The 13000-nt window shown below is 35.6% G+C and overlaps 1 protein-coding gene across 1 annotated transcript in view; it reads right to left on the bottom strand.

The window, feature by feature from the left end:
- Positions 1–13000, bottom strand: part of LOC105318494 (glutamate [NMDA] receptor subunit 1) — a 20055-nt gene extending 7055 nt beyond the window's left edge. The window contains exons 1-5 of the mRNA XM_011415666.4: positions 11834–13000; positions 2932–3473; positions 1833–2847; positions 1612–1754; positions 98–248 (exon numbers count right to left, since the gene is read on the bottom strand). Coding sequence (XP_011413968.3) covers positions 98–248; positions 1612–1754; positions 1833–2847; positions 2932–3473; positions 11834–12175 — 2193 coding nt within the window. The 5' untranslated portion in view covers positions 12176–13000. The remainder of the gene's footprint in view (positions 1–97; positions 249–1611; positions 1755–1832; positions 2848–2931; positions 3474–11833) is intronic.

Below are 13000 nucleotides of genomic sequence, written 5' to 3'. Positions count from 1 at the left end.
GAATTGATTCCCTTCTCTGTATTGAGAGAATTTGTTTACGCTTACTCTCATGCATGATCCTTAATATTAATAATGACAAAACGATACTCTATCTTACCGTCAAATCAACTGCATCCCTGTTCAGTCCAAATGCATAGAGGTTTTCTCCAAAGTCATTGCCGCTAAATTTGATTGAACAATTGTCGTGCTGCGCAAGCGCGTATTCCAACAGCAGACGGTCGTTAACATAGTACTCGTATGATTTATTTCTGTCAAAATAAAATAAACTTTAAATTAGATTTCAATTTCTATTGTATCATCGTGCATGCATTTATTTTTTTCCAAATACATGTATTTCAAAGGAGATGGGTTGATAAGGTGTGTAAAATTACAAAAGACGAAAAGGGTCACATAAAAATATATTATCTCGTAATAACGAAAAAAGATCAACTTAATTCGAGTTAATACGAGTTAATTATCTCGTTCTTTCGAGAAAAGATACTGAAAATTAAAATATCAACAATTTTGATGAATTTGTATCATTCAAAACATTGTATATTTATTTGTAACCCTCATAGGCGTTAATATTTTAATAAATAAATTTAATAAATATGTTCAATACTTGGAATCTGTTGATTTAAATTGGCGTATGCGTATCAAAAATTCCACAAAGTTTAATTTTGTAGAACTTCAATTCTTTTATAAAGTGGGTCCGTGCTCCATACTCTTGTCATAGTCTAAATAAAGTCTAATGAAAAACAAACACGTGGTGAGATGACTGACTGTGTATTAAAGCTATTATTTTCTATCTCAACAATTGAACGTTTAAGAAAAATTAAATAAGTTCTTAAACTCGTGGCCAAAGTCGCATTAAGTATTTAAGCAACGCTCTTTGTGACTAAAATGGCTCAGTGGTTAAAGCACGAGACATTTGTTTACGTTGTATAACGTTAAATAGGCTATTTAGGTAGTGGATACGATACCAAACTTAAGGCAATTTATTTTCTTATAATTTGTTTGTGCTATTGCATACCTGTATATTAACAAAATCAAATACAGTAGATTTAATTGAAAAGAAATTAAAATTGAAATTGTATTTAAAGACTAAACCAAAAGGCATTTGCGGTATCTTATTCGCCTATCTTATTTCAAACAATTTCTTCTTGCTCAAGAATGTTATTTAAAATGAAAATCCTGAAAATATCATTAAACATTTCTTTCAGTTCAAATGGGTTAGCGTCTTAAAATGGTCCACTTAATGATTACACTTTTCTTCCCTCTTCTCTTTGTATCTGAAGGAAGATAAGGATACCTGGGGAAAAAATAATGCACTGGTTCACGCAATCTGATTAAAATAAGATCTTTGATCCGCTCCGACAAATTCGAATTTGTCAGAGCGGATCAAAGATCTTATTTTAATCAGATTGCTGGTTCACGTTAACCAGCCAATGAGGATGACCGAGGTTCCTCCCTTTGGGCGAGGATACTAGTATGTGGTATATAGGGCGAGGATACTAGTATGTGGTATATAGGGCGATGATACTAGTATGTGGTATATAGGGCTTTGTTTGCTGCTCACATTTATTGAGGTGTCAATGAATATGTTTAAACCAATGTAGATGAGGTCTTTACTTGAGGTTATTGATGATGTTGAGCTGCGTCACGTCCGGGGGGACCTCGCTGATCATGATGTTTTTGCGATTCCTCTCGTTAATGACCCTGAGGTAGTCGGCCGCGGGACTCGATCTCAGAACATGCACTCGTTTAGAGTTCATCTGTAACATTTAAACATTTTTATAGTAAACCATCTTCAGTAAATTACTATATGCTTATTGAGTGCAGGAGGTACTTACGGTGTTATGAAAGATGCTGATCATATCATCAACTCTATTGATTCCCGCCAAATAGGCTGCCAGATTAGCGGTATAGCTAGCCACGATGAAAATGGCGAGCCCCGCCCAGAAGTTTTGAAGGACTTTCGCAGGCCAGGACTTTGGAGTCTTTGTGCTGACTGTATGGCCAAACAGGACGGAGTAAACCATTACTAAAGCCGAGCCTAGGGTGTAGTTCTTCAGTCGCTTTCTACCCCATGGATTCAATCCGAATGGACTGTTCCATTCAAACAAGGAGGTAGCCAGCGCAGCTGTTGTTGCGCTTAGAAATATTGCCACCCAGACGTAACTATCAAACGGCGCAGTAAACGCGTCCATTGACGGTTTGGATGCCTCTTGCGGCGGCACGATCATTGCAAACCCAGAAAAGTAGTACGGCTCTGTGAAACGTAGTTGCTTGCTTCGATTTGACGTCACGGTCAACGCACCTGCTATGATTTCGGCCGATCCATTCCGTACGTCGTGCAGCAATGACTCGTACAGATTAGTGGCGTTGTGGCTGTTCTCGTCCCTAAAGTACACCAAATAGTCGAAGGCCAAGTCCGTGGCTAGGTACTCCAGAATGTCCATGACGAACCCGCTGCAGCAGTACCGCTCCGCCTCCACTTCCTGCAGATCCTCCACACGGGTGTTCGGACCGAGGTAGATAGGATTCCCTCGGAGAACCTTGTAACACATTTTGTTTCCATAACAGGAGTCGCCTGTGTCTATGGGACCTTTGACCAACACAAATGGCGGCGCAGGGGTGGTTACCACACGATGGAAATGTTTGCTTTGGGAGGTAGGGCCAAATATAGTACTCCCGTACCACTGAACGCTGTGTTTGCTGTGGTTGTAGAAGATCTTGCCGGCCGACATCCACTCTAGCTCCCCGTAACTTTCATTGAGCACTCTCCAGAAGTGGTTGTCTATCCGGAACTGGGCGATGCCGCAGCACAGAGGCAGGTTCTTTGTCGATTTCTTCAGGAGGACACTCCTATAATGGTAACACTATAAAGGTATCAATTTATCAATTTGCTGCAACGTTTGCTTGTAAAATCACAAAATGCCAATCACAAACCTGAAGCAGTCGGACGTATTGTCAGACAGCGTGCTGTCCTTTAGGTCCTCTATTTCTTCGTAGAGCCTCGTTATCGTGTGCTCTACTAGCGCCCTCTCGTCTCTGACAGCTTTGACGACAAGAGCGCCTACTGGAATCAGCTCGTCGTCAATTTTACCCGAAATTGCGGTGTCGGACAAGAACCACCGGTACCCCCCTCGTCCAGCGGTGGCTTCAAACCGTCGGTTGGCGCGCATCAGTAGATTAACTTGATTAGGTTGGGCATGAACTACGAACTGCTTGACGCCATTTTCTCGTAAATCTCTAAGGTGGAAGAAGAGTGAGATTTCGTCGAAGTCCTCATCTTGATGTAGAACTGTGGTGTGGGACAGATTGAACTGCTGCCCCTCCCAGAACCCCTCAATGAAGCCATCGGTCAGCAGGCTAGCGTCCGTCAACAGGTGCGTGTGTTTTTCCAGCCACAAGGTGTTAATCAGGTACGACATAGCCTGGCCCAAGTGGAACGGATTGGAATTGATTGACAGCATGTCATTTTGATATATCTGTTGAAAAATAGAATAAGCTAAGAGTAAGAATTGTTTTACAATTTCTCATTGAAATGTGAATATTTAAAAAGATTGAAAACAGATAAATATATAGATTACTATCACTATAATCAATAACAAAAATTTACTGTCTTCTTGTACGCAAACCTTTTTTTAATGAATTTTGGAAATACTACTTCTCAAACTACGAGACATGGGGACGCACAAACCAATGATTAACTACATTATAAATATCAATTTTAGGAGATATCCGTATATTTTATAATTATATCATATGAACTTTTGAAAAATTACGGTGTTGAAAAGTAAATAAATCCGATTAAAAAAATAAAAATAAAATTATTCTTTGGTCCAACACATTGGTATTGAGTTTCCCTTCCGCTTCGAAGTGACGCAAGCGCAGAGGAATGTAACAAGAGGCCCATGGGACCACATCGCTCACCTGAGCAACAATGACTTCATATGGGCATTCAAAAATTAATGTGTCATATGGTCGCTCGGTAGAATAACAAAAAAAAATACCGTCCAAATTTTACACTTATTTTTGCATACACTTAATCTTTGACATTGTACCTTTATGAAATACCATTTTTATCTTAAATAAGATCGTATGCAAGATGTTTCACTAATTTTTTGGTAGGAGTTCACGGTTAACGTCCGGTTAATTTTTTGAATTTTAGTCCCCCAACCACTTTATAAAGAGACCAAAATATATGAGAGCATATAGGTACATCTTCTAACTCAGTTATTTACTAGTTATTGTATTTTATTTTTTAAAAATTCCTATATGAAGGGTACCAGAAGGTAGTACTGCATATCATCCATTTCTAATGATTAACCAAAATTTCAGCGTCAATCGTAGAATTATAAGGATGATACAGACCTTGGTTTGAGTCATGTTTTTGTTTACATGAATTGATTACATTCAACTTAAGATTTTTAAACTTGGTATTTCCTATTCAGCATTTAAAATATAAACAAATTAAAGCATGATCTTAGCTCTTTGTACAAAAATAGTATTGTGCACAAAGCTCTGTATCTTGCTTATAACTAGAAACTTGACTCTTAGATAAGTCAGTAAATTATAGAAAATTATAAACAATTAAAACAAGAAAAAATGCACTAAAACAAAGAAAGAGCACAATTTATTTTTCATCATATATCTATCTTTATATTTCTCGCAGCGAAAATAATCTCCGTTTAGACTAAAATGCTGAGCATCTTAACAAATCACGTTGCATAATTCAACAATTACGTAGAGATCGTAACGAATTACGAATAAAATGAATAGTACAAATGAATCGTATTTTATAATATGTTGTAAGTGCATCAGATTTTGCTCATTTTGCGCAGGTAAACAATCAGCTGTCTATGTTTCATTTGATACGTAAATATTCCAAAATACAAGCGATAGTTCCCCTCAAGTTCAAAGGCATAATTAACGAAAATAAAACTAAAATCAAAGTTAAAAAGTTTTTTCTAAAGTTAAAACCATCGTCACAAGTGAACATGTCAACGCATTGAAAAATTAAACCTCAAACTCCACAAAATCGGCACAAATACATTATGCAAGTTTCATATATTCCCGTCGAATGTAAACTGCAAACTGCACAACAAGCAAATTCATCTTTGTCAGTTTAACACGTTTTCGTTATTATTGCATATTCATTTTCTTAATAGCTGCAAATTCTAATTCTTTTCTCTGATTCAATCGCATTGTATCCATTTTTAGACAATCGCAATCATGTGACTCTCAAACACCTTAGGTTTGTATAAATGTGTAATTCCGGAGATTTAACGACTTAATATAAACTGTTAAATGATTACTTATAATGCGTGAAACCTTCCATATAATCATTTTATCTATTTCTTTTCTTTCCGTTTTTATAATTAAAAAGTAAACCATCAATTTTTGAGTCATCATTCACTTTAACCATGCAAAAGAAAAAAATATCTTTTCTGTACAAAAGCAAACAAAGGCAAAGTGACTAGATAATTAAAACAATTCATCAGTGATTTCTTTTTTTATTTAAACAATATTTTATTCAATATAATTTATTGAATGGGATTAGGCAGCAGGCACAGCCTAATTTAGCCCATCTGTGATTTTAATATTGGTATTGTCTTGAAAGATTTCCGACAGTGTCGGAATGCCATAGGGAAAGTTCGAAAGACTAAATCTCATTGAATAGGAAGTAAAGCGCAAACCACCGACCTAAAGATGACCATGTCACATTCGTCCAGAAATAGAACCCACTGTGTAGTAAAGGGAAACCGGTATTTCGAAAATTCTGCGTCAATATTCTCTCTCTCTCTCTCTCTCTCTCTCTCTCTCTCTCTCTCTCTCTCTCTCTCTCTCTCTCTCTCTCTCTCTCTCTCTCTCTCTCTCTCTCTCTCTTATGAGTTCAAATAAGATCATTGCCTCTTCATAGTACTCGAGTCAATTTTGAATATTTATATTTAAAATGTATAATTTGACTAGAATTGATTGACAGAGATCAAACATGTAGAATCCTAAGAAAAAAAAATTTCCATTTTAAAATCAATCTTGAATGGTTTTTGACTCGTAATATACAATAAACAACCTACGTATTTCCTATAATAAGTTACTCGGTAACGTTGGAGAATGAGTAACACAAGCCATTACTGTGTCTAACTGAGTAATAAACGGTTTTTGGATACTATACAAATCGACTACTGCTGGGATTAATTTGCGGCGGTTTGATTTGAAACAAGCAGTAATTGGAATTTTATTAAATAGATTGTACGTGGTTTTGGCGAATTGCTCTCTTCGTGACAGCTTCTTAATATCCAAAGAGCATGGTAACTTGATTGAATTTATATGGAACACAGTTCCGCAGAACTCCGTGATCCCTTGCAATCCAATGGAAAAGCTTAGCATTACTTAAAAAACAAATCCCGACACGCAATTAACGTGATCCATAAAGAAAATGGACGTGGAAACGTAAAACGGGGGAGGGCCTCAATATATAGATCTATACAACCATGTGTATCTCATCAAACCATAAATAGATCTATACAACCATGTGTATCTCATCAAACCTTATACTCAATAACTAGATCTATACAACCATGTGTATCTCATCAAACCTTATACTCAATAAATAGATCTATACAACCATGTGTATCTCATCAAACCTTATACTCAATAAATAGATCTATACAACCACGTGTATCTCATCAAACCTTGTACATGTAGTTGTACAATCATATTTGAAAAAGAAAAATCCTCATTTCCTAAATTTGTGTTTGTTTTATTGTTAACTGATGTCCAAATAAAATAGATCATTACATGTAAGTAAATAAAATAGATCATTACATGTAAGTAAATAAAATAGATCATTACATGTAAGTAAATAAAATAGATCATTACATGTAAGTAAATAAAATAGATCATTACATGTAAGTAAATAAAATAGATCATTACATGTAAGTAAATAGACTATGACGCTGACTTTCACTGTCATTTACAGAGCTGATTCTCCAGAGTCACAACAATAGCATTAGACATAACAAGAAGTGTGCGTTGAACTGGCTAGTTGGTTAAACCTTCTAGTTACATCTCCAACAAGTACATATGTACGGTCAGCTGCAAATAAAAATCTTAAGAAAACTATTTCAAATATTTGATAACATTTCGTCTTAAGAACTCCAATGAAAATCAAAATTCTAACTAATATCTGATTGAAGTATGCAGGCGAAAAATAGTCATTGTGTTGGAGAATGAGAAAAATGGTCATTTTGTAGGAGAATGAGAAAAATGGTCATTTTGTAGGAGAATGAGAAAAATAGTCATTTTGTAGGAGAATGAGAAAAATGGTCATTTTGTAGGAGAATGAGAAAAATAGTCATTTTGTAGGAGAATGAAAAAAAAGTCATTTTATAGGAGAATGAGAAAAATAGTCATTTTATAGGAGAATGAGAAAAATTGTCATTTTGTAGGAGGATGAAAAAGAGTCATTTTGTAGGAGAATGACAAAAAAAGTCATTTTGAAGGAGAAAGAGATCAAGGTAACATCTAAAACATATAAAAACAAACTCTCTTCCAGCCAATTCATAAATGCAGGTGTTCCCCAGGGCTCTGTTCTTGGCCCATTATTGTTTTTACTCTATGTAAATGATGTGGCTGAAAACATGAGATCAATATGTAGACTTTATGCTGATGATAGTTCATTACAACAATGTTCAAACAATATTTCTGTCATAGAAGATAATCTTAATTATGATCTTCATGTACTGAAGGAATGGTCAAAGCAATGGCTTCTAGAATTTAATCCACAAAAAACAAAAGTTGTATTCTTTAGTTTTAAAAATGTTGAAAAATTTCCTAATTTGTTGTTTGATGATTGTACCTTGGAATATGTTTCACAACACAAGCATCTAGGAGTATTGTTATCTTCAAATTTAAGTTGGTCTAATCACATAGACATCATTGTTAAAAAAGCTTACAAAAAACTTGGTCTACTTAAAAAACTTAAATTTACTGTATCTAGAGATATTTTAGCACAAATGTATGTATCATTTATAAGACCACAACTAGAGTATGCTGTTGAAGTTTGGTCTGGATGTACCCAATTTGATATGGATAAGCTTGAAAAGGTTCAACTTTATGCAGCAAGAATAGTTTCAGGTCTTTCAGTCATAGCCTCAAGAAATTCTCTATATTTGGAAACAGGATGGGAACCATTAATAACGAGACGGGACCGCCTTAAATTATCTACTATGTTCAAAATTCATAACAATCTTGTTCCTTCTTATCTAAAAGACATAACTCCTGGAATTAGAAATGTCACTTCCAACTATAATACTAGAAACTCCTCAAACTATTCTTTGCCTAGATGTAGATTAGAAGCTTTTAATAAGTCATTTTTTCCTGACACTATTCGTAAGTGGAATAGTCTGAATAATAATACCAAGGAAGCTACTTCGTTAAATATTTTTAAGAAATCACTACAGAGCAATTATACAAAACCTCCTAAGTATTTTTCTTTTGGTAAAAGATTCTTGAATATCATTCATACAAAATTAAGGCATAATTGTGTTCTCAATTGTGATCTTTATCGGTGTAACATAATAGCCAACCCAATGTGTTCATGTGGAAGTTTAGAAGATGCACATCACTTGTTCTTCGTTTGTAAAAAATATTCATCATTAAGACAATCATTTATGTATAATCTTTTATCACTGAACTTTTTGAATATAATTGATGTACATTTGTTACTTTGGGGTGACAACACTTTATCTTATGATGAAAACATAAAAATATTTAAAGAAGTTCATACATTTATACAAAAGTGTGGTAGATTTATCTAAGTTTTTTAAATTATTTGCATAACTTTCTTATCCAACCTAATTCTAATTCTAGATTTAAAACTAATGATTTATTTGTATTTCATTACATGTTTTATAACTGTTATCAATGTTAACTGGCATTGTATGGCACTGTAATATATTATGTACAAGGAGAGGACATTCTAAGTTTTTGGAACTTGTGTCCAATCCTTTTGGCATTAGTCAATAAAATATGTTCAACACAACACAACACAAGGTAACATCTGCATTTCGTGGAAAGAAATAAGGAATTTCTAACCAAAAAAGAGAGAGAACGAAAAGGAAACCCATATCACTTAACGTATACTCTCTCTCTCTCTCTCTCTCTCTCTCTCTCTCTCTCTCTCTCTCTCTTGTGTTTATATTCATTTGTGTTTCTATATTTTTAGAATTGATTCAAAACGTTTTCAAAAGACACTTTTGTCTTTTGACATTTAACTAGTTATTAATTTTTTAATTTTTGGTCACCACCTTGACTATTTATCAGACGACAGATGACGCATTGATACACTGCTAACTCCCCACAGATTCACTATGTAATATTCTTTGTAAATATTCAATTCGTTACACTTTGCTTGCATTGTTTGAAAAAGTTATTTTTCCTGTAATGAAATGTGCAGAGAGTCAATACCATAGCTATAGGATTGATGTGTTTTTCTTTTCTGTTTTGTTGGCTTTATTCTTTATTTTCTGTTGACATAATTCTGCGCCAGATAATTCTAAGCCAGAGTTTATTCAATAGAATAACCAGAAGCATGAATTTTAACTGATATTCTTAAACCGTGGGAGGGATATTCATAGCTATTATTTTAACCTATAGTTACATTCAAACACACTATTCCAACCATAATTTTGCACAGTTTTCAAAATTTTTACAAAATATTTCGACTTTTTGTTCTAAACTTCATACAACAGGTTTAGCTTTAACTGGTTTGTTTTTACCCTTCATATCGCCTTTTTGGTAAATAACAATACCTGCATGAGGTTGTATGATGCATACTTACACGCATACGTACACACATACTTATTCTAACCCTAAACATCGAACATACTGTATGTAAACAGGACACTGACTAGAGGTGTAGTTGACTCTTTTACTAATTTGAAAATAATCATGGTTTTTATGCATGAGTGTTTTATTCTATCTTATTTATTTAATAAACGTTTAGTTTTATTTGTATGTTTACATGTATCTTCGGTTGCGAAATACGTAAGTAAATACTGTAACATAGATTCCATCACAGTATTATAATTGGAAGAAAGGGAATTTTTTTAAAACCACAAACATCTAATCCATGAATCAATGACAGTCACTAATAAAATCTTACAATGGGGCCCCTGCCCCGTGGGTACATTCCACTGAGTAAACACCTGTCAGGTAAGATGGTCACTTTACCTGGATACAGTTATCCCATGCATTCAGCTCGTACTGCATCTAACCCTAAGGCTTAGCAGAAACGTACGTAGTTCGCCGCAACGCTTGCGTAATCATGTCATTGAGCAAATAGTCGCCATTACCAATTTATATAAAACATTAAAAACTGACGTGTTTAAGGGGATTTTTTCGCATCATCATACCTTTTTGCAATACACGATGCATTCAGTGATATACAAAACTTCACATCTTAAAGACACATAGATCATACAGATCACCCTGAGCTAGGACCGCACTGTTAGACAGGGAAACAACAAAGTTTCCACCCACTGTAGCCTATTATAACTCAATCCGGAAATGTCAAGAAGATCGTATGAACTTTTGTCATCATATACAGTGAATAAATTAACTACTCTAAAGCAAAACTAAAAAACCGACAGAAAATAAACAAAAATTATTGAATAATTTTGTAAAGTATTTAATAATTTTGTAAAGACTCTGCCAACTTGACATCGACGGAGATCAGTATTATTGAGACGTCATCAAATGGTTACCCCTTGATTGATAAGTCATGGTGCCGCGGGCCAGGATTATTTAGCATCTTTCACTAGTTCTTGTAGCATTTACTTTTCAGCAAATGAATTAAAAATGAAATAAAATGGAAAATGAGCAAAATTCTACATTTGTATGCGTTTGTATGTTTAAACTATGCTTGATTATTTTGATATACAATCATGTGGTTAGGACAACGACACCCTTTGGGCATTTAGCGTCTACAAGTAAACGCGTTGTATCATAAGCTTAGTGGTTTTTTGTCCTTGAACGTTCATTATTAAACAATCTTATATAAAGATATATAATCTCTCTGTGGATAAAATTAAGGCATCACCACCACCACCAACATCAACAACAGTAACATCAACCACATCATCATCAACAATAAAAACATCAACAACAATGACTGACGACCCTCACTTCAATGCGTTACGTGAATTGACAAAGTGTTCCGTCTTATTTGTGTTAGAATTTCTGTATGATCCCTCATCATTTATATGATAGTCGGTATTGGCCAAACAGCATTATCTCGATAACCTTACAGACATTTTTTTCTGTGCACCGTTTTAATTAGGTAGCACCTGTTCTCTGGTTACATAAAAGGAGGGCACGTGATTATTGCGTGAATGCATCAAGATTAAAATAGACGATACTAATTTCCTTTGCGACCAAAAATTCATTTTTTGGTTTCTGGTTTTCATTTGATTTATACCTTTAATTTACAGGTAACTCCTAAGATAGCAGCAGGATATTAGCGTTTGAAACACATCTTTTAACGAACCGAATGAAAATCTCCTTCATTTACAGTGTCTATAGGATGAAGATCGATGCAGGGGCTTTTAAAAGTCATTAAACTGTCAAATTAATTATTTAGAGTGGATTTGTATCACCACATGAAAAGGATTGTGAAGTCGGCTTATTTGACTACCTGTGCCTTGCAAACAGAAACAACTATTGCTTATTTGTCATGGACGAATAAATCCATAGATAATGTTACATGTACGTAACTTCTCTAATTCGTTATTTATTTAATCTGCGTTACCGGGGTGGGGGGATTGGGGGAGAGAGTTCTTACCACAGGGGCTGAGTCTTTGGTATAGGCGATGACGGGTCTTTGGAAATCTTGTGCCACTGTACCAACGGCGCTGACCAGCTCACTGTGTCCAAACACCAACAGGACGTCAGTACTCGTGCCATTACGTAATAAGGCGTCAATATTCCGAACGTGGGTAACATAAGAATGAATATCACTGACAGGGAAAAACGTCACTATTACGTCATCCTTGGCGTCATTTTGTTTCTGTCTGCACACCTCGTGGAACGTTTGATCACAAATAAGTAGGATCCTCAGTCCTGTGGCCCCTCCCCCCAGCCAGTGGAGACATATGTAGACCAGCCACCCCGCCAGTATCATCATGGTCCACGTTCTTCACCCTCCGGACAATCATGCCGGAGTCCACTTCCGGGAATCAGAAAACAATTAGCCCTCATCTGTCGGACCTCTCTCACTCCACCGTTAATTTAATCCCACGTTCCTATTAGTTTGTCCCTTGACATCCGAATTTTAATAGAACTAGCACCTCCTGTAACTGCCGATTTTATCCGTCACTCGTCCTGATTGCTGACTGATGACATCGGTCGGGATCGATATTCCAGGTATTCCGCGAGCTTGTCCCGGTGTTTCACTTGTCCGTCCGTTTTTGTTAGAAGTACTCTTCCTCGGAAATCAATGACACACTTCAAGGACCAGCAATAATGGTTGTCATTTTCCAATAACATTTACATCGATTTAAAGGCGGTTAGTTACGGTATTAGATATTGTAAAATCATGGCGAATTGCTATTGACCGATGCAACAAGCAGTGGAGTTCGTCTTGGGTAGATCTCTAATAGCCTTCCTCATCATTCATCCGTAAGGACGCAATAATCTTTATTGGCAATATACCTATTGGCGGATATATAAAACCTACATAAATTAATTATATCAAGAAATTGGGCATACGTCTAAGATTGATACACGGATTCTCTTTCTCTCCCTTAATTAAAGTGGGATCAGCCGGCGAGCTGACAGGAGCGGGCACTTTGTTTGGCGTTAGGCTTAGCCAAATATGCCTAGAACTTAATACTTCTGTCTGCCATCAAGATAGGCGCTTTCTCCGCACTCGCAGCGGCCATTTTGGCGTGTTCGATTGAGATGAATGGATAAGTAGCCCCGCGATTGGCGTTTAATCTGATCCGGTGTT

The sequence above is a fragment of the Magallana gigas genome, chromosome 7, assembly GCF_963853765.1.
Source record: "Magallana gigas chromosome 7, xbMagGiga1.1, whole genome shotgun sequence".
Lineage (NCBI taxonomy): Eukaryota > Metazoa > Mollusca > Bivalvia > Ostreida > Ostreidae > Magallana > Magallana gigas.
Note: the sequence above shows the minus strand (reverse complement) of the source record. Positions and strands in the feature narration are given on the sequence as shown.